Genomic DNA, 21,105 nt, shown 5'->3' on the forward strand with positions numbered 1-21,105 from the left:
GGATTAATAATAAAGGGGAGTTAAGAAAATTATCATAACCCAAAGCATCTCCTTCCAGTCTATAGCAGAAATGCAGAGATAGGATGAAGTAATGCCAAACTACCTCTCATTTCCAGTGATTTATTACTTGGCTGGAAAACTCTGGTCTGCTTCAGGCTGAAGTTTGATATTTATGGTCACTGTCTAAAGCCAATTTAAAACTGAAATATGAATTTGAAATATTTTTATTATTTTCAAAATTACGAGCTAAGAATTATGACCCATTATAAATTCCTTTTTCAGCCTGAAAACCCCCAAATGGTCATACTTTTGGAAAAAAAAAAAAATTACAGCTTGACAGCATTTAACACAGATCCTAAATTCTGGGTACGGGGCTGTCAAGAGCGCATCGAGTGCCATGAGGTCAGGGCACCTCTGAGCACTGCACTTCCCACAATGGCTGAACGTAGCAGAAAAGGTGGAACTTTCCAGAACAAACAAATAAATGTAGGGCATCATAAAATCTGTCTTTTTCTTTACCTTTCACACCCACGGGTGTACATGCAGACACAAACACATGCAGACCCTCCTCAGGCTCACCTCCAGCACAAAATCAACACCCATTACTTTCTCTTCACTAAAGCAAAATTCTCTAGTTCTGTGCAGCTTTTAGCAAAAGAAACTTAGATTTTCAGTCTGGGAAATGGATTTTTCATTCATTCTATCAGATGCTTGAGTTTATTTGGGGGAGAAATACTCCCTGTCTGTCTCAGTAAATATTCCCTTGGAGAGGGGTCCTTTGCAGTTCAACCCCAAAAAGCAGCACCTGGTCTTCGTGTAGGCTGGAGAGAACGATTTAAAGCTCAGCACCCAGGCAGAACCTGCAGGTCTCTTTTGAAAGGGGATTTCTTAATGGCACATCTACAAGCAGGGCAGGGGTTTGGGCGTTTTCAGCACACTGTAAATTGCGCTGTGAGGAACCAGCTGAAGAGAGGGCAGTGCCCGAGACAGCAGGGACACAGCTGCCAGGGGCCACAGGGATGGGACAGCAGGGACACAGCTGCCAGGGGCCACAGGGATGGGACAGCAGGGACACAGCTGCCAGGGGCCACTGGGATGGGCTTGAGTGAGGAATTCCTGGCTGTGCTTTGCTGGGCAAGGGAGCAGATCTGGGGCTGAGCCTGAGGCAGGCTGGGCACCTGCTGCGATGGGTGCTCAGCTGCTGCCCTCAGCAGCGGGACACAATTCCCTGCCATAAACGTCCAGGCTCTACTTCGAGGCAAGATGAGGGTGAGGCACGCTCAGGAGCTGGTTTAAACTTCAGTGGGATGAGCAGCTGCTGTGGCAGACTGCTGGAATTTGGGAAAGGGCTGTGGGGGAAAATGCTGGCCCTGCCCAGGCAGAGAGGGGCCGGCTGTGGGAGCGGTGCTCACCCTGGACACAGACACCCTGCACAACCAGACACCCTGCCCCAGCTGCTGCCTCGAAGGACAGGGCCACTGGCACTGCACCCAAAATGCGACTGTCCCTTCCAGCAGCAGCTGTTACTCCCACTGCCCCTGTGCAGCAGCAAGCCCAGGGCTGGCTTCTGGAACAGTGAGTGACCTGTCCACAACTGTGACCGCTGACAGGTCCCACAGCAGAGCCACAGGGAGCACCTCTGCAAGTCCCCAGAGGGACAACAGGATAGAGGTGTTGTGACATTCATAGGGGATGACCCTCATGTGGACACATATGACAGAAGGGGTGGCAAAAAAGCTGCAGCAAAATAAATTGCTTGCTACTGTGATCAGCTGGCGTCAGCATAAAATAATCCAAAGCAATTCGCATCCTACTCTTTCCCTGTAACATTTGCATTGTTTAAAATAAGGATATAATACCCATCCTAATGAACAACTAAACATTGCCTAAGGGAGAGATGATCTTTGCCAGGGTCCTTGTGCAGTACAAGCTGACAGGGAAAAAAAGCTGTGCAGTAAGAGGCAGCAGGCCACAGCTGGATTTATGAACATAAACATTTCTGTGAGGTCTGCCAGTCTTGGCTTGGCCACCTGGACCTTCATACACTTCCTCCAAGGCACAGTTTCCTACATTTCCTTATTTTACCAGTCTTGAAATCTTTTTGTCTTGCCAGAACCGGGGAATAAATTCTGCCTTGATTTAAACCCTTGCCCTATTCAACATACTTAATGAGCAAAAATCTGTCTCTCAGCCAGGAGATCCTTTCCAAGAAGAACTTCCTTAAATCACATGGACTCTTGGCTAAAAGTGAGACCTGGTGACTGCTGTAGCTCCTTAAATCCATGTTTCACTTCCTGCCTAAATTTTGCTCCAAATTTTCAGCTTTCTTTTAAGCTCCCTGCAGTTGTGGATGGCACCTTGTTTTTGTGAGCTCTGCGTTCAGCAGTGGGGCTGCAGAGCTCGAAACGATTGTCAGGAGCGAAAGGGGAATTTCAGGCAACCTTCCTACCCAGCTCTAGGGAGGAAACCACGGAGAAGGTGGATCCTGGCCCCGGGCTGTGTCTGGGACCACAAAACACAGCTGGCTCTTGGGGGCTGCAAGCTCTCCCCATCCCTGCCACACACAGGGAAGAACAACCTCTTTAGGAGGGAGCCGTCAGTCCTGGGGCTTCCTCACAGAGCACAAATATGGACTAAATGAGAGATGTCTCTGCAGGTGCTGGAAGAAAGGATTTTAGAGGGCCTGATCCTCTAAACAGTCATGTGAACAAGGCCTTGAGGGTAGCTCCTAATGTGGCCTCTGATCCACAGTCACTCTTACCAGCTCCATTAAAATAACTGCACTCAAAATAAATCCACGGCTGCAGGACACCCAGAGCTATACGCTTACTGTACATAAAAGAGGAATACACACAATAGCATTTGTGTTCTTTTCTGATAAAACCCTCCTCTGTTCTGAACATTTAGATGCTGCAGCCCAGCTGCAGTAATTTCTGGGATATTTCCATTATATTTAAGTAGTCAGTATTTTGGAAGGCTGGTATCCAGAAACAAGCAGCTCTTATGATTTGCTTAATAACCTTTCTTACAATTTGCTTAATAATCTATCAAGTTATGGCCAATTTAAGGACACAGTAAAGACAAAGATATCTTAGAAACAGATACATCTGTATTTCCATAGATTTTACCTTGTTTGAAATCTCAGAATCCCTATAGAGGGATTCCAAGCAAAGTATTTGGATAAAACAATCAAAAAAATATTCAATATTTGCAATTTCAGATACTTGCTCTGGAAAATTAGAAGTTTATAGCAATATCGCACTCTGATTGAAAGAGGAAGGTTTGCCTATTTTCTCAACCTTTTTTTGGAGATAACTGAAAGAATTACCTCAAAATCCTGAGTGCACTGTAGTGACTTTTGAAATCTCAAATATCAGGTCATTCACCTGAAGGAAAAGCACTGTTTAATGCCCACTTCTAGGGTGACTTTTGCGACTGCTCTGAACTCTGGCAGATGGCAGCAGTCATCAGCACTGCACCCACCTGGTCCCTGTGCCACCTTCTCTGCAGGTGATGATGGCACCCCAGACCCCAGGTGTCCCACAGATCCTCACTGACCCCTGTGCACAGCAGCTGCAGGGGCTGTGGGCACCCCCTCCCACAGCAAACCCAGCTCCCTCTTCTCACTCAGAGGGGAACACAGGGCTGCAAACGGGATTAAAGAGGGTGTGGGAAAAGGGTGGGAACAAGGGATTGTGCAGGTAAGATACAATACTTCCTCCTGCACCCCGCTGCTGCCTTTGCCATATTTGAGTGCCCTGTAAAATGAAATGTTTCACCTGCAAATGCTATTGAATGAAAATAGTGGGACTTAAATCAGTGCTTTATAATAATTAAAAAAGAAGAGCCTGTAGATTTTATGGTTTTTGTTTAAGCGGCCTGAAATATCTTCTCAAAACTCCTTGCACTCTTTACAGAAACACAGTCTCAGGTAGCTAGTACAGCTATGTGAGACCCTTAGGTATTTTTCACACACCAAATCAATGCTCTAGTCATTTTTTCCTGTTTTCTATTAATCCTCAAAGTTGAAAAAAAACCCAATCAAAAACAACAACGAAAAATGCCCAGAGCTTTATCACAGAAAACCTGAGGGAAAGCTCGTTGAAAGCTGATGGTACAATTAAGTTTGTAAAGAGTAAAAAATAATAATAATAATAGGGAAATGTGAACTTTAAAATGATGCTGAAGTCCCAGTTTGTGAAATAACACGGCGCTGTTTGAATGAGCCCGTTTGAGAGTAGAGATAGCGTTATTCTATTTCAGGCTCTGAGTAGGCGAGCAAATTTTCCCTGCCGAAAAAAAATCTAATAAAATCCAAAGGACAGCAATGAACTTCTCTGGATTACCATGGAGATAACATTTGCTTTGTTTGTCACATGTGTCATCATCACCTCCTCTAGTTCATTATTTCTATAAGTGATTTTTATCTGTATTTCTCTCAGACCCAGTAGGTCTGAAGGACTCCTGTGCCGCTGCCACTCGCTCAGCCACCCCAGGACAGCAGCTCTGAGGGGACCTGTATGGGAAGGACGAGACACCACAATTCACAAACACACCATTTATTCTCGTGTCACTTACTATAACTACTGTCTTCCTCTTTTGTTCCATCAATTGTTCCATCTGCTTGCAACTGCAAGTGGTATCCTTGCCTGCTGTATAGCTTTGTTACTATACCTTTAAGCTGAGGCTCTGTAAAAAAACAATAGTGAGATTAATGTGGGAAATCCTGATGTGCCATTCCAAGCAAGCAGGACGCTAAAAACAAATCTTCAGGTTTCTTCTCAAGGCTGAGATAAGAAAAAGACCCAAAACAAAAGCAGGGCTACCAGCTTTGCAACACTTTTCATTTAGTCTGAGACCAAATTTATGTCTATGAAATCAATTGCGAAAATGATTAAATGCCACTTTGGATTACAATATGAGTAGCACAGTAAAAGCTACTTCCAGTGAATACGGACTCCAACGGCACTGCTTGGCCTCAGGAGCCCAGCCCTATCTCATTTAAGATTAAAAATGAGCTGGCAAAGAGCACATTCTGTCTTTTAAAAAGGTGTGAGTTCTTAGATGAAGAGGAAAAAGAAGACTATTATGATAGCATTAATAAGAGCCACAGTGACAGCTGAGAGCCTAAATATACAGCAGCAAATGCGTAGCACAGGAACTGCTGCAGCTCTAATAAACAAACCCCCATCCCTTGCTGCTCCAAAGAGTACAGAGCATCCGAAGAGATAAACTACTCAATGAACATATGGAAAATGGAGAGGGAAACCCTGAAATCCAGCAATGTGTGGAAGTGCAAAATAAATATTACCATAAGGGCTGAGGTAATTACCTCATCAGCTAGAAAAAGAAAGATCAAAACAACGCATAGTTTGGATAGATTTCTTTTTTTCATTACCATCTTCAGATTCACAGCTAGAAAGGGAGGTATCTCACATGGTTTCATATCATTCCAGACCAAAAAGTATACAGCAGCAGGATATGCTGTCAAGTGTGTAATTTATGGTATCTGGCTAAAGCATCAGGAGTAATTGCAAAAAAGGTCTACATCCACTGAATCCCAATGACATCTGCACTGTAGTCATTTCACACAATTACGCTTGTCAGGAGCTGGTGCATCCCTGCAGCTTGCTCCACAACATCTTACTTTCTTCAGAGATAAACACATGGGGAAGATATGGTGTGTCATTTCCGGCACTCTGTGTCTGGATAAGACTCCTTGTGTTTGTAATCAAAGGCACTAGGGAGCTCTGCTAATGTACTTCATTTTAGCAGGGGCTGAAGGCAAAAGCTTACAACAGTTTGCCTAAGTGTATTAGACCTTATTCGCAACTTTGATAAGAGTAGTGATAGATCCACAACTCTTAACCACCAACTTTGCTGACAAGAAATTATTCCCACCCTCACTTTGGCTCTTTAGCCATAATCCATCCCAAAGCTGTTGGCAAACTGCGAGCAAGGCAGCTCTCCCGTGGCTGCTGAGCAAGGCAGACAGGTGGAGTGGCAAAAGCACCAATGCTCCAGCACAGCAAAGCCATGGCATCATTGCCAGAGGGTTTTGCTCCTCCCACATACAAAACAATCCAGGGCAGCTGCAGGTATGAGATTCCTAGAAAGGAACAGGGCGCCGAAGCAAAACTCTGGAAGGTGCCAGCAAAAACAAAAAGCCTCGTCTGCAATCAGTAGATAAAGCATGGCACGAGCATTCTGTGAAGCAGGACAACAAAACCAGACCTCTAGACCACGAAGTTAAATTTAATATACAACTGAAAGAGATGCGTGTGTGGGAACTTCCCCGCCAGCATCTCCCCCACAAATACACCAATGTGTTTGCACATGTGCAACAGAGAGACAGACACGGACTGACAGGTACATGGGTGCACACAGGTGTGCAGGTGAGGCAGACAGCAGCAGTGTGTGCTACCCAAACCAACCAGATGAACAGCACAGGGGAAAGGACTGGCATGGGGTACCCAAGTCAGCCAGGCCACACAAGCCAGAACTGGCAATGCCTGCACGTCCACCGTACGAGCCCTGAGACACCGCTCCCCCTTTCCCCACACCTGACACACATCCCAGTTTCCATTACATCAAACAAACCAACCCCCCAAAGATATAACCCCTGCCAACCTGGTCGCCTTCTTCGCCTTTTCTTGGAGCCAAAGAGTTTGACCCTGGAAAACACATTCAATTTGTTCTTGTCGCAGCTTCCCTTGCTCTTGCTGGGGCTGTTGACACACTTACAGGCATTGGACTTCTCCCGCTCCCTGGCTTGTCTCTTCTGGCGGATCAGGGAGCTGGCGATGGCTGCAGCCATGGCCGCCACCGCCCCGGCACCTCGGGCGGGTCAGGCACGCGGGGGTCGCTGGCCGGCTGTGGTCGCCGCAGCCAGCATGCTGCTCGGCCCGTCCCCAAGGCCGGGGACGCTGCCGGGCAGCTCGGCCAACGCCACCCACCGCCAATCGGCTCGGGAGCCCAGGAGACACCGGCGGGATGCTCGCACCACAGCCCCGGCTCGGGACGCAACAGTTTAGCTCAAGCGTTTTTGTCCTCTGACGTCTTCCCCTTTTGACTTTCTGGTGCTTTTCTATTCCTCCCAACTTCTAGCAAGGGAAAGTTTGCAGGCAGAGGTGAGCGTTTCTACGGAGATCACGCAGATCACTTGCAAGACATCCGTCCGAGATTCTCCAGACGCGCTATTTGCATGCAGACATGGCACATCCACTTGGTGCAAGATCATCGCATCTCTCCTAGCCCAAATTTCTCCAGGTAACTTTTCTCCCCACCCGTCCCCTCCCCATTCAAATCCCAGCAAACACCTGTTAGACTCCAGCAGGGGCTGTCCAGTTGCAGGCGTTTTCTGGATCCTTTTCCTTCTTCTCCCTTAAGAAGAGACCCGAAGCAATTGGCCGTGGAGACACTGGCCTGAGGTGCGGATGCGCGGCCGCTCGGCTGCCGAGCGCCTCGGGCAGCCTCTTCCCCTGCGCTCCTCGCAGGTCAGCGCGGCCTCCCCTGCACGGCACGTTCGGCTCTTGCACCGCAGCACTTCCCAGAGGCTGAACAGGCAGCGATCCCGAGCCGCTCGGAGCCGGCAGCCTGCGCCGGGACTGCAGCAGCGGCAGCGGCAGCGGCAGAAGGATCCCTCCGGCAGCGATGCAGGCACCGCGCACTCCCCACGAGCCGTGCGCTGGGTACAGAAATGAGGCGACGCAGCAAACCCCTCATCAGCACCCTCCCTCCTCCTCCGCCTGTGCCTCCTCCTCCCGCCGCTCTCCGGGCGCGGCGGCGAGCGCAGCCCTGCCCGGCGCTGCGGAGGGGCCGCCGGCGGGGAGGGGGCTCGGGGCGGCGGCGGGAGCGGCCCCGGGGCGGGGGCACCACGGGAGGGGCTGCCCGGGGCGGGGGTACCTGCGCCGGACGGAGCCGCCTCCCGGCAGGCGCAGACACCCAAACAGACGTGACTGCGGTGAGCAAAGAGCCCCGGCGGCACCGGAGCGGGGACACCTGGCTGGCAGCAGCACCGGGGCCCGCGGCAGGCGGGCAGCTCCAGCCACAGCTCTCCCTTGCATTTCTCCCATCCTTACAGGATGTCCCCTCTCTGCCTCACGGGTTCACTGGAGGCTTTTTGCCTCTCTTGCCGTTCGTTTCCACTACCTGCTCTCAGCTCCAGTTTTGTAGCAGACTAGGAAATCCTCAGAGCCGATTTCGTTGTCACTGCCATGTTCTCCCCTTTCCCTTTGCCCCCACGGTGCCTGTGTCCCCCGAGGCCAGGCTCTCACGCCAGCTGGGTTTACTCAGCCCCCGCTGCCGCGGTACCAAGGCAGGGAGACGCAGCAGTGCCATGAGGCTGGGTAAGAGCCTGGCACTGCGCTGTTGCTCAGTGCCCTGCAGCGGACACCAGACCCCGCACACAGCCATGCCCCAGGACGCAGGAGGTCCTGGAGATCCCTTTGCAACCCACTCCCTGCTCTTTAGTATGCTTTCAACAGCTGGAGCCTAAATCAAAGCCAGTTCAGGCTAGAAGTAAAACAGAGATCTGCAGCCCTGAAGGCAAACAACTACTGAAAGAATTTATCCCGAGGCAGAGGGGATTCACAGGCACTCGCAGGCACTGAGGCGGGCTGGGATGTCCCTGTGAGCTGGTTCCATGAGGGAGCTGAGCCCCGTGGGGACTGCAATGGCAACAGGCTCCTGTCATCCGAGCCTGGCAGATGCATCCTGTGTGCCCTGGGCCAGCTCTCCGGGGGCTGCCGAGACACCAGTGATGCAGGTGGGTTGGTGTGACAGCACCAGGTTCCTGATGTGTTTCCGGACTAGGCCAGGTATCTCAGGATATTTGCCCCTTCTTCCTCTCCTCCACATGCCCTCAGCAAAATCAGGTGCTCTCCTCCCTCTCTGGGGTCACACCCCGACAATGCCCGGCAAGGGCAGAAGAAACCAGGCTGCCCATCACCTTCAGACAGCTCAGTTCAAAAGAGGTTTCTGTACCTCTGTAAATACTGCAGTCCTTCCCTCAACTAGAAACAGCTCACAACAGCTCCAAACCTCTTTCCTCTGACTGGGAATCCCTGCCCCAATGAAACCTGTGGAGTGGCCAGGTCTTAGTGACGGTGCCCACCCTGTACAAGTCCTCCGACGGTGCCTGACTGCCAGGACAGGGTGTGCCCTCACGGCCTGAGCTGTGCTCAGCTTGGCAGCCCCACTCACCCGCCCTCAGCACCCCTCTTCTGCGAGAACTGTGTGTGTACACGCACACCTACACGTACACGTTTGTTTATGAGGCAGTCCATGCACACATGCATATTAAATAAATGCTCCTAATTTCTTATTTAAGTTCAACAGGATAAAAATAGCTGCAATTCACAAGTTCCACCACTACCCTCATCTGCCAGTCCACATAAGACATGTGAAATCCAACACAGGAGCCAGCCAGTTGGATATTATTAGCAATAACTCATCCTACTCAACTCACCGGTAACATACTATGAGTTTTGCCATCTTTCCGCTTCCAACAGCCATGAGTGAGACTCGGTTTTTTTCTGAGACTCACCCGTTACTTCATAAATATTCCCAATTTGGAAAGCAGTGTTTGATCTTCAGATCAAAGTGAAGCTGCCTCATTGTGATCTGTCCTACAAGGTCACAAAACATTGCATTTTCACAGAGACTAACCAGAACTCAGAATTCAGCTAACCTTGAAAATCCTGGGGAAAAGCAGTATATAAAAGCAGTATTTAGGATATCTTTCTGCCAGCATTCCAGCCTGCATGCTTAAAATCCATAATGAAAATTCATTTGCACAAATGTTCCTTGACAGATAACTAAAGAGAGGAACAAAAATAGCATATATGCATAATCAGATTTAAGTTTCAAAAAACAGTCCTCCAGTTTTTTTGCATGATCAACCTCTTCATCTATCGGTACTCCTACAAATATGTCTTCATTTACTATAAATGGCACATGAAAATGAAGATCTTGTTGGGAAAACGTCTTTGGTACAGGACCAGCCTTTGGACTACTTCAGTGTTTCAGACATAAAAATCTCAAGGAACAGCTTTATTTTCTTTGAAAAGCAAGAGCTGTTCACCCCCCACCATGCTAAAAAGGTAAAATAAAATAAAATTACATTCCAAGTCATTTTTTTTGAACGTAGAAGACAACCAGACACTTCTTGAACACACATTCTTTCTCTTTGTTAATGATTATTGCAGTGGAGCACATTTAAAGCTAAGGGGTAAATTGCCAGTGCCATTTCACTGAAAAAGAAATCAGCATGGGACAGACTTGTCCAGTTACTGTCAGAGACAGTGCCATGATCTCCCGGGAGCTGCGATCTAACCCAGAAGCAATTTCACTGTTTTGAAGTAGACAAAGATCTCACCCACTTTTGATTGATACTTTTTCCTCCAAGTCACCTGTTGAGTCTTTGCTGATGATTATTTCCATGATTCTGATCACTAAAATGTACTTGAACCTTCAGAAGTTGCCTGGATTGGGCAGAGGTAAAGCCTGCACTTTGGTACCCAAGCCAGGACTAACAGCCCTTGCTGTCTGTCTGCACAGAAAGGTATCAAACCCCCATCACTGCCTACAGTGCTGACTCTCACCAAAGTAGAGCAAAGTGCAAAAGTTCTGTTTTTCCGTCCATCCTCCCTGAATCATTTGTGCTGTGGCAGGTCCCAGACCACTGCTGTTTGCTCTGAGTTTCAATCTATCCCTAGCACAAAAGATTTATGGTCAGTCCTGTGACAAAACAAACGCTGCACAAAAATTGAGACCAGGTGAAAAATCCCAAGCCAGCTGCAGAGCTGACTGCCATGAAAGCAACTGCAGGTCCTGACAGGCCCATTGTGCAGCATGCCTGTGGTCACTGCAGCCTGGGAGCAGAGAATTCCTTCCCCCAGTGCTCCTCACTGAGCACAAGCCCAACGTGTGACTCTCCAGGGGACCCACGCTCCTCTGTCCCCTGTGGAAGCATCAGCAAATCTCATGACATGCTGCCATAGAGTAGGAACTTACTTCCAGCACCTTGGGTCACAATATCCCATTCTCAGATGAAACAGTATTTTCAGTTATTTCCTCTTCCCCTATACAAATCATAGTAAAAGATTTATAGTAGGTCGTATATAAACTAATAGTGGTTGAGCAAAACAAATACTGCATCAAAATCAGACCAGAAGAAAAAAAATCCCAAGCCAGCTCCAAGCCTCACTCAGTCCATCTTAAACCCCAAACCACTCCTCTACAGTTACAAGCTTGAAGCTGCTTTGGTGTGACAAAAAAACCAGCCTTGCATTGGGTGTCAGGAGTCTCTCCTGAGGCTCTTTTGTTCTTGCTGTTACAGAAAAAGCAGGAAAAAAAGCTTAAAACTTCAAACCTATAGACTATTTCCAGTGCCTACACTCTCCAAAAGAAAAGCATTATTTTCTGAAAAGCACCACCAGAATCTCCTCTTTCTCTTTTCAGAATGAGATAAACAAGACTTTCTCCAGTCAGGGATGACACAGCAGCACTGAGGCCCCCAGTGATTTTTTGCTCTTCTGAGTAAACAGAATTACTATTCACCAGGAAGCAGAGCTGCTCAGACCCAAGTCCTGCATCACTTAACTCCTCTGTGAAATATCCCATGGAAATGACTCAGCCCTTCCTCTGCAGCCAGCTCCAGGCTGGACACACTGCAGAGCAGCGAGGGCGGGGTGCTCTCTGCCTGGGGAATGAGCACGCTTTGCTGGCTACCTCACCATCCTGGAGAGCTTTGTTTTTACCCTAGATATGGGTCAAGTAAGAGTCAGCCTGGGGTTTATTTCTGAGTGCAAGATGAAAAAAGGTGTTAGTGGAAGCTGAGCTTTCAAGCAGCTCCAGACCAAGAGCTCAAATTTGAGGATATTTTAGTGACAGACCATCTGGGCTACCTGAAAATTAACCTTAATGGTAAAGAATGGCTACAATAAGCAGCTGCAAACAGAAGTATTTTTATGTTGAGAGCATAAGGGCACTTGTAAATAGTGATGTGGATGTTCCTGTGTGTGTCTGTGCCATGGTTTTTTGCAGAAGTGCACTGGGCCGCCTTGCTCAGAAACAGGAAAAAAATCAGAACAGATTCGTGTGATACCAGTGTAGACATGTGACCTGGACCCACTTTATTTAAAAGCTCACTTCTTCCTGACAGGATTAGTTGGTTGGTTCATCTTTGTCATTTTCTCAGGGTACAGAATCATGAATCCCAACACCAGAAGAGACTCTAGTACAACTGGTGCACAGAACTGGATGTGCCAAAACTGGTGCCCATCCAGCAAAGCCAAGAAGCACACTCCTGCCTTCCACACGTGAGTCATCTACTAGGACTACTAAGGTATTTAAAAAATAATTGTGTAGCTGATGCACCACAAAAGGTTCTCATAGTCTAAGCCAATTCTCTTATCATATCTACACAAGTTTGCTAGGACAAGGTCCTCTGACTCTGACAAGAACTTGGGTCTCTTCTTCGTGACTTGCATGACCTACTAAATGTTCTGGATGGCCATGACACCTCATACAAAGAACATCAGTTTCCTCTCAGATTCTCAGAGAAAATACTAATAGAGAAAACCCAGTTCTGCCTTTTCCCAGCTGTGAATTCCAATTCCTTTACAGCAGAATCTCAGTGAAAATGGGATTTGATCTGACCTGGTAGTGCAGCCATTTTTGGAAAAGGAGGGCATTGTTTGAAGTTAGAAGAATAGAAAATATTTTACCCAGGTTAATTCATATTCAGTCATCCCAAAATGTCAACCACAAAAGATCTTCTATCCGGTGCATAAAAGATCAGTGCCAATCAGCTGGGAAAGGTCACAGAACAAACAGAAGAGATCAACTCCCACAGCTCTGCAGGCACCCAAAATGGGAATGTGTTATTCTGGGGTCTTGGGGGGCCCGAGCTGAGCCAGGAACTTGCAGCAGTGACCAACTGACTTCTCTGCCCACCACACAGCCATATCAAGAAACACTCCCACATCAGGATGCACAGAAGGATCTGTTCACTCACCTCTCAGCATGATGACTCTTGGAAACATCAATGTAAATGACAGCTTCTCGTCCCTGAAATATTTACATCTCAGCATGGGACACACGAGAAGTGTGGGCTATATGCCACTGTCAAACTTAACATAAGGCCACTTTACACATGACAGAACACTGTAAATAGTCCTTCACAGAGCCAAGGCAAGTTGCCTGGAAATTGCCACATTACTCAAATAAGATCTTTTCCCACCTTTTCATAGATCTGATGGTTCATCCTTTGTCAACAGCTTGATAAAAACAGACTTGGTGGGTCTCCAGTGCGTTGGAACCTCTGAGAGTTCTCCTCCTTCCACCTGCATCCAAGCATTTCACCAGCTTCTCAGAGTCATGCTCCCTGCTTTGCACAGAACGAGCTTCTGCCCCACTGCTTGGCTTCGCATAACCACAGGGCCCAATCCACTGTGATCCTGTGGTGCATGCCAAGCTTGGCAATTCCCATTGCTGTGTTAATGACCTAAGACTCATCTGTTTCCCAACAATGAAAACAAATTACCCGGACTGGGATCAGAAGAGCCTGGCACTGGTTTTCTGTGACTTTTACCTGACTGCCAAGATCATGGCACCACATTCACACGGACAAATGAGAAGGTGAGCAGAGCTGGCCACAAATGAAAGGGACTTTGAGGAAGAAGTGTTGTGTCTTGGATGGAAGCAGACCCCTCCAAAAACTGGAGTTAGACCCTGCACCGGTCAATGATGCTGCTGTAAATGTGGAAGTGGAGCCTTGCTCATTCACTGGCATGGAACCGAAACCAGTTTACCCAAACAAAATGCTGGCCTCAGTGTCTGTAGGCAGAAGGAAGGTATATCCTTGAGGATTAGGAAAACAGCCATGAGCCTGAGCTTCCATTCTGTCTCAGTTCACCATGTAATAATCATGATATGAACAGAGATGTAACAAGACATATCTGATTTTAGTTCAGTGATGTAAAAATTAGGTTTATCTAAGCTCATCTGACCAGGTAACTGGGCTGAATATTCAAGAAAGAAGAGAGAAAGGCAAATCCAGATGGCAATTCATTCCCATAGAAAGAACACCATTATTTTCACAGCTATATGAAGGAAAACATTACCTCTGCTTTACTGAACCTGTTGCAGAGTGATTTAGACTGTAACCTACCTCATGCATCTTTATGATAAGCAATATTCACCACCACCAAAACTAAGCAATCACTTAATGAAGGTCAGCATAGCTCAGGGTCTTGCTTGTGGCAGTGCTCACTCACACATGGGAACAGAAAACCAGCCCGAGCAGCGGCTCAGTCGCGCTTCCCACACTCAAGTGGCCTTGCAGAAATTGGCCTCACAACTGCGGGCCTAGCAGGAGCTGCTAGCAAGAGCAGAACAAAGGTGACATCTAGAAATCACACTGGGATTTTGAGATGAAAAACACAATGCATTGTAAGTAAACAGAAGAGAATTCATTACCATAGGTTAGATGCACTGTTTTCGCAAGCAACACCATGAAAAAATATTGGCCAGCAAACAGGAACATGAACCACAAGCCAGCATCTGCTCTGTGGGATTTAAATAGGTCTGGAGACTAGAAAAAATGTGTATGCAAATTTCACATAAGCAAATTAGAAGAAATTCAGAGAAGTCAATTCAGAGAAGGAAGCTAATAGCAGAACATCTGCTGCTGCTCCCAATATTCGCATTAGCGGCTGGGTACATTTCTGGGGACTCAGACCTCATCAGAAAGCTCAAAAAGGTTCTGTTGCTATGCAGAGAAACACTGCTCAGAAATCAGAGAAAAAGATATGGAGCTGGCTGAGCTCAGACCTGTTACTCCTTGCTTAAGTCCTGCTGAGCTACAGTAGGGCCACATTTGCTTGTACAAGGACTGGACAGCCGTCCAACTCGTGGTAATTTCTACCTAAATGCACCACAAAAGGAACAGACTAAGCTGCACAAGTAGACACAAAGATAATACCATGATTTTAATTAAATTCCAAGTCCATATGTATGGCCTTTGCAACACCCCAGTCATACAGCTAAATCATGCTGAGCTGAATTCCCAGCAGACAGACACACTGTTAAGCAGGTGATGGTCTAACATCAGGATTTCTGTCCTCTCCCTTCAGCCCCCATCCCCTTGGTTATTACTCTAATTTTCCACCTTTTCCTACCAGATCTTTCCTTGTTTCATTAAAAATTACAACATGCTTCTGATGAGAAGTAGTCACAAAACCCATCAGTATCTTGATGTCCTTATCCTTCAGCTGAGGTCAACTTAACCTTTTTTACAAACAAATAAACTTAGTTTATCTTTATCTATAACACAACATTCCAAGGCTTGGGACGTTTTTCTGGGAAAGGACAAGGAGCAGACTTAGATTGTCAGGCACAGAAATAAGCCTGCTGGATTGCAAGAAGTTATCTGGGCTTATCTTTAATGTCATTATTTGAGCCACTCTACTCTGCCCATTCCATGTAACCACGATGAAGGAAGCCCCCCTTGCCTTGTCTGGTTCCTGTATGGGGCAGTAATGAGATGAAAGGCTCTAATTGTACAATGGCACCTGTGTGTCCAGCTGCAGAGGCGACCAATGCAGCCTCATGGAATTAATTAGATCCTGCAGCGAGGGCTGCAGGGATGCCAAGGCAGTCCCTCATACAACTGGAGCAAGATACAGCTCCCTGAAGTTGTTGGTATCTGTATTTCCTCTGGATTCAGCCCTCTGCAAATATGGGTTCTGCATCCATACAGACACAAATACAGGCATTTTTTTCTGCCCTGCTTCTTCCTGACTCACAAATACGAGCAAACCCAAAATGTTATAAAAAGGCTGAGATACACAAACACTCAAAGGAATCAAAGGGGAGCTGTTAATGATGGAAGAAACTTTCACCTCTCTCAGTCCTTTCTTTTTTTCCCAGCTCTGCAATATATGAAACATCTTACTCAGTGACTATATTTTTAAACCATTATTGCCATAAATTTTAGCCTACTTAAAAATTTCAGATGTAAAGTCTTTTCAGGAAGCTTTCAGCAAAATATAGTTTCCTGTACAGGAAGTATGCAGTAAAACATGAATTTGTAAACAGTTACAAACCAAACAAATGGAACAGATTTCCAGTACTGAAAGTACTGGAAAGGAATGAAATGACAAAAACCAGAAACAAGAGGGACCCCTGCAGTTAGTCCGGGTAAGTGCCCCGGCAAGGCTGTCCACTTTCTCGTGCCCTTTGGTTTCTGTCAGCGCTGATATTTAACTGCAACCAAGAGCAGCGCTGCCTCTGGCTGGAAGCACCAACCAGCTCGGAAGGGCAGGGCTGGGGCGAGCCGGGAGAGCCGCCGGGAGCTGCCCTGGCCGGGTTTGGCTTCACGGGGCTCGGAGCCGGCCCTCGCCCTCCTGCACGCTGTGCCCGGCACGGGGGGATGGCCACGGCCCGGCGGCTGCGGGGCTGGGGAACCACGGCATGGCACGGGCTGCGAGGGACACGGCGGCCACCAGGCACCACTGCCCGCGCAGGGCACAGGGCACAGGGAACAGGGCATCCCGGGCACAGGGCACACGGAACAGAGCATCCCGGGCACAGGGAACAGAGCATCCCGGGCACAGGGAACAGAGCATCCCGGGCACAGGGCATCCCGGGCACAGGGCAGAGAGAACAGAGCATCCCGGGCACAGGGCATCCCGGGCACAGGGCACAGGGAACAGAGCATCCCGGGCACAGGGCATCCCGGGCACAGGGCACAGAGCATCCCGGGCACAGGGCACAGGGAACAGAGCATCCCGGGCACAGGGCATCCCGGGCACAGGGCACAGGGAACAGAACATCCCGGGCACAGAGCATCCCGGGTTCAGGGAACAGAGCATCCCGGGCACAGGGCACAGGGCATCCCGGGCACAGGGCACAGGGAACAGAGCATCCCGGGCACAGGGCACAGGGAACAGGGCACAGAGCATCCCGGGCACAGGGCACAGGGCACAGAGCATCCCGGGCACAGGGCATCCCGGGCACAGGGCACAGAGCATCCCGGGCTCAGGGAACAGGGCACAGAGCATCCCGGGCACAGGGCACAGGGCACAGAGCATCCCGGGCTCAGGGAACAGGGCACAGAGCATCCCGGGCACAGGGCACAGGGAACAGAGCATCCCGGGCACAGGGCACAGAGCATCCCGGGCACAGCGCACAGGGAACAGAGCATCCCGGGCACAGGGCACAGGGCATCCCGGGCACAGGGCACAGGGAACAGAGCATCCCGGGCACAGGGCATCCCGGGCACAGGGCACAGGGAACAGAGCATCCCGGGCACAGGGCACAGGGAACAGGGCACAGGGCATCCCGGGCACAGGGCACAGGGAACAGGGAACAGGGCACAGAGCATCCCGGGCACAGGGCATCCCGGGCACAGGGCACAGGGCACAGGGCATCCCGGGCACAGGGCACAGGGCTGAGTCCACACCGCTCCTGAAGAGCTCCGCTGGCCGGAACCCGGCGCTGTCCGCGGTGCTGCCTGGCCCGGGCGGCCGCTCGGTGCCCAGCCCGCATCCCCCATCCCGCATTCCAGCCCGCATCCCCCCTCCCGCATTCCATCCCGCATCCCCCATCCCGCATCCCCCATCCCGCATTCCATCCCGCATCCCGCCCGCTCCGGCCCCAAGCAGCTCCCAGCTCCGGGCACGGCACCCCGGCCCTCCACACCACGGCCCGTACCAGCTGCATACTGGGGCTATGCAACACACGCCCCAAAACCTAACCTACAGCAAAAGCTCCTGACTGCTTCGGACCCACTTCATCTTTACCACCACCAGCTAGAAAACTCACTGCTTCTGCAGAAGAGAAAGGCATTTAGCAGTTAATAATATAGCTAATATTAGTAGTGATTATATTTCGTAAATGCCAAAACCACTGCAGACTGCTTACTTGGCACTGCACACTTTACTACACTTAGGTTTACTATACTCATTTTAAAGAGAAAAAGAAACATGGATGCCACATGCAATGTCATAGAAGTTGATTATTAAGCTTGTTATTTCACATGCAGAATGACACCCAGTCCAGCTAATATCTAAGTCTCACAGTTAATGCTGAGCACTCTGTACACGCTGCCTGTCAGATTGTTGCTTCATATTGGGGTATTTTCCAAAAGTCCCTGGATTTGCTCTTTTCTTCTAGCCGTAGGGTGTTGGTTCTTACAGTAATCTGATCATTTCACATACCCCATGCAGAGAACACACTTTTTCATTCTTGAAGAAAACTAAATTACACCATCATAAGCCTTCCGCTAAAAATGGACAAAAGAATAGAGAAACTGAGATGGTTTCGTATTAAAAATGTTTTTAAGTTATCAACACCATAACAAGATTGTCTTCAGTTAAGGTTAAGCACAGTACTCTGATGAAAGGCAATTAGAAAAGAAATGGAATCGTTTGTTTTTTCTCTAAAGCAATCTCTATACCTGACAAAAGCTTGGGCACAAAATTAACTACACAGCACAGATGTTTAAAAGGCCGTAAAATCAACCTGTTTGACTTGTGAAACACATCTTCAATCAGGACAAATTTGCCAGTTCAGCAGCATGTTCAGTATATTTACAGTCCCAGTCAGTAGGAATGAACAGTAACACCTGCCTTTTGCTTCTTAAGCAACATTTTTTTAGAGTTACCAAAGAAAATTCATGAAGTCAAAGAACAACCACATTCTCAGTATTAAAAAAATATGAATCTCTGATTTCTTTACATAGTTTATAATCTCTACAGAGGATTAGTTGCCAGGAAATACCTTCTCATTTTTTCATGTAAAAAAATATTGCTTAAATACATCTTACCTGAATAAGACTTTCTTATCCCCAAAGCCATGCTGCCTTACAAGCTGCTCCTGCCCAGGCAATTGCAGTCTACATTTGGAGCAGACACACAGGGAGTAGATCAGAGAAAGTTTAAGGCACATTTAAAGTATTCTCTAAGGTACTGGCCAGAAACATCAAGCTCATACTCGTGGTATAGAGAGAGATCATTATTGGGCATTAGTGACAGACCATTATGACTTTCAGAATCATTAAAGATTCATAATGTAGCTGCATTGTTCTGGCAACATCTCACCATTTCTTGGACATAAATGTACATTTCTCCTACATGATTTACTCAAACTTATTATTTTTCAGTGTCAAATTTTGTTTTCTGCCTCCTAGAATTACAAAGAGCAGCTGTAACAGGATCCTGGAGTACATTACGCCAGCCATAGGAGCTGGTGCTTGATTTATTTGATGCCCTTTTTGTAAGGCAATTTGCAATAGGAATAGCTCAACAGCATTCATGAGGCTGAATATGTACCATAATTTCTTTCTACTTTAAATAAGCTGAATTATTGATGTACCACACATGTTACAAGTACAAAAACCCTTCAAGAATTAAATTTGCTAAAAATTCTGAAATAATTGCCTTTTGAAATTGTTAAGCTTTGTCACTGCCTTTCAGGAGAGTTCATAATTCGATATTTGGATATTGTGAAAAATATTGCAGATATGCTAGTTGGGGTCAACCAAACCTGCTACTCCCAATGCATTTTTGACAAGCAAAGAAAACACTGAGATTTGCTTTTAAGGATGTACAATACTGCAAACAGTGTGGTCCAAAATGTGGCTACAGTTATTCTTCAATTGTGTTCATCAAGGGCTGGGTTTAAATCTTCTCCTGCTGAATGAGACTGAGACCTTGTTTAACCCATCTTTCCTCAGTACAGTAAGTTAAGCCCATGCTCACATATTATGTAAATAATGAGATTTAGGCATTTTAGAAGCAGAGCCAGATTTCAAAGTCAAATATTGTCCCCAAGTGTGATTTGTTCACATGAAATCACAAAATTACAAGGAGTAGAGAAGAGCTATTTGCAAAGGCTCTGACTCTTCCCCAGGGTCACCACTCCCTCCAGACACGTTCAGGAGTGACGTGAGCCTGAGCTTGGGTTATTCTGCGGTCAATCTGCTCACCCACAATGAGCACAGATCCACTCGTCTGTCAGGGCAAAACCATCAAACTCCATCTGAGGAGCAGCATCTTCTGAATTCCTCCAACACAATCATTGTCAATGTGTGAGATTTGCTGGGGATCCCACCCTTCAAGTCCCAAACAAGCAAACACCTTCCTGATGCTGGGCTTAGGCATTAAAACGAGATCTGGCAACCAAAGCCTCCCAAGCATTTTAACATGTCTTAGCATTTATGCTGTGCTGAATCCAGGCCTGAAAGGTGAAGCTCACCAATTTACTACTAATAAACAATTTTCCAAAACCAGTATTTCAGTGTTTACTAATAGACACTACTGCTTATATATTTGGAATTCACAATGTGAAGTATGCAGAAACATACCATGCTGTGAATTGCACAATTTTAGGATATTCCCTGTTTATTATGCTACAATTGATTATAATCAAGCTGTGAATATTCCTGATATCCAACTACACTGCACAATTAAAAACATCCTTAATTATTGTTGCCAGAAGTGAACAGTACCACACAAGGAAAACTGCATTGGGGCAAAAAAAGTGAAGTTGATTTAAAGACCTCTCCACTTGGCAATGGCACTGTTTTCACCAAAAGAAGTAAAAAGGCCACATGGAAGAATGTAGACAAGTCCACTTCTAATGGCCTGCTGAGTTCTATCGATTTCAGAACTGACCTTGAGTCAATAGGTTTTCTGTCACCCGTATCAACTATTGACAGGCAGTCCAAAGCCCAAAGTGGCTTTGCTTACTGCCTTGCAATTATAAACAAGGTTAATCTGCCTGTAAATGTAGTTCTTCTTCTACAAGCAACAGTAGATTCCCAAAGCCTACATTAACTTGTGACACCTCCCTAAAACTTGCATGGATCTTATTAAAATGTCATTATTCTGTACTCTTCAGCTTACCTCAAAAATGGTTTAAGCATTTCAGGGTCATTAAGATTTCACAGTATAATCAGAGTTGTATATTGAAAACATGACGTGGTTCAGCTAATTCTTGTCACCATCTAGTTACTCACTGCATATTAACTTGGTTTGTTGTTTTTATTAGTAAGAGGAAAATACAGCTCATGTCTAATCTCCAGTTTGTTTTGAT

The 21,105-nt window shown here is 47.3% G+C and overlaps 1 protein-coding gene across 5 annotated transcripts in view; it reads right to left on the reverse strand.

The window, feature by feature from the left end:
- The window catches only part of FGF13 (fibroblast growth factor 13), a gene marked incomplete at its 5' end in the record, with an annotated part of 238,698 nt that overhangs the window by 50,054 nt on the left and 167,539 nt on the right, over positions 1 to 21,105 (reverse strand). For 4 of the 5 annotated variants that reach the window (XM_082289462.1, XM_082289461.1, XM_082289459.1 and 1 more), the window contains one exon: positions 4,579 to 4,689. In XM_082289462.1, the coding sequence (XP_082145588.1) occupies positions 4,579 to 4,689 (111 nt within the window). Of the gene's footprint in view, positions 1 to 4,578; positions 4,690 to 6,630; positions 6,818 to 21,105 lie in introns of those variants that run through there. The other variant, XM_082289460.1, reaches the window with a different exon arrangement.

This window comes from Coloeus monedula (genome assembly GCF_965178545.1).
Source record: "Coloeus monedula genome assembly, chromosome: 12".
Lineage (NCBI taxonomy): Eukaryota > Metazoa > Chordata > Aves > Passeriformes > Corvidae > Coloeus > Coloeus monedula.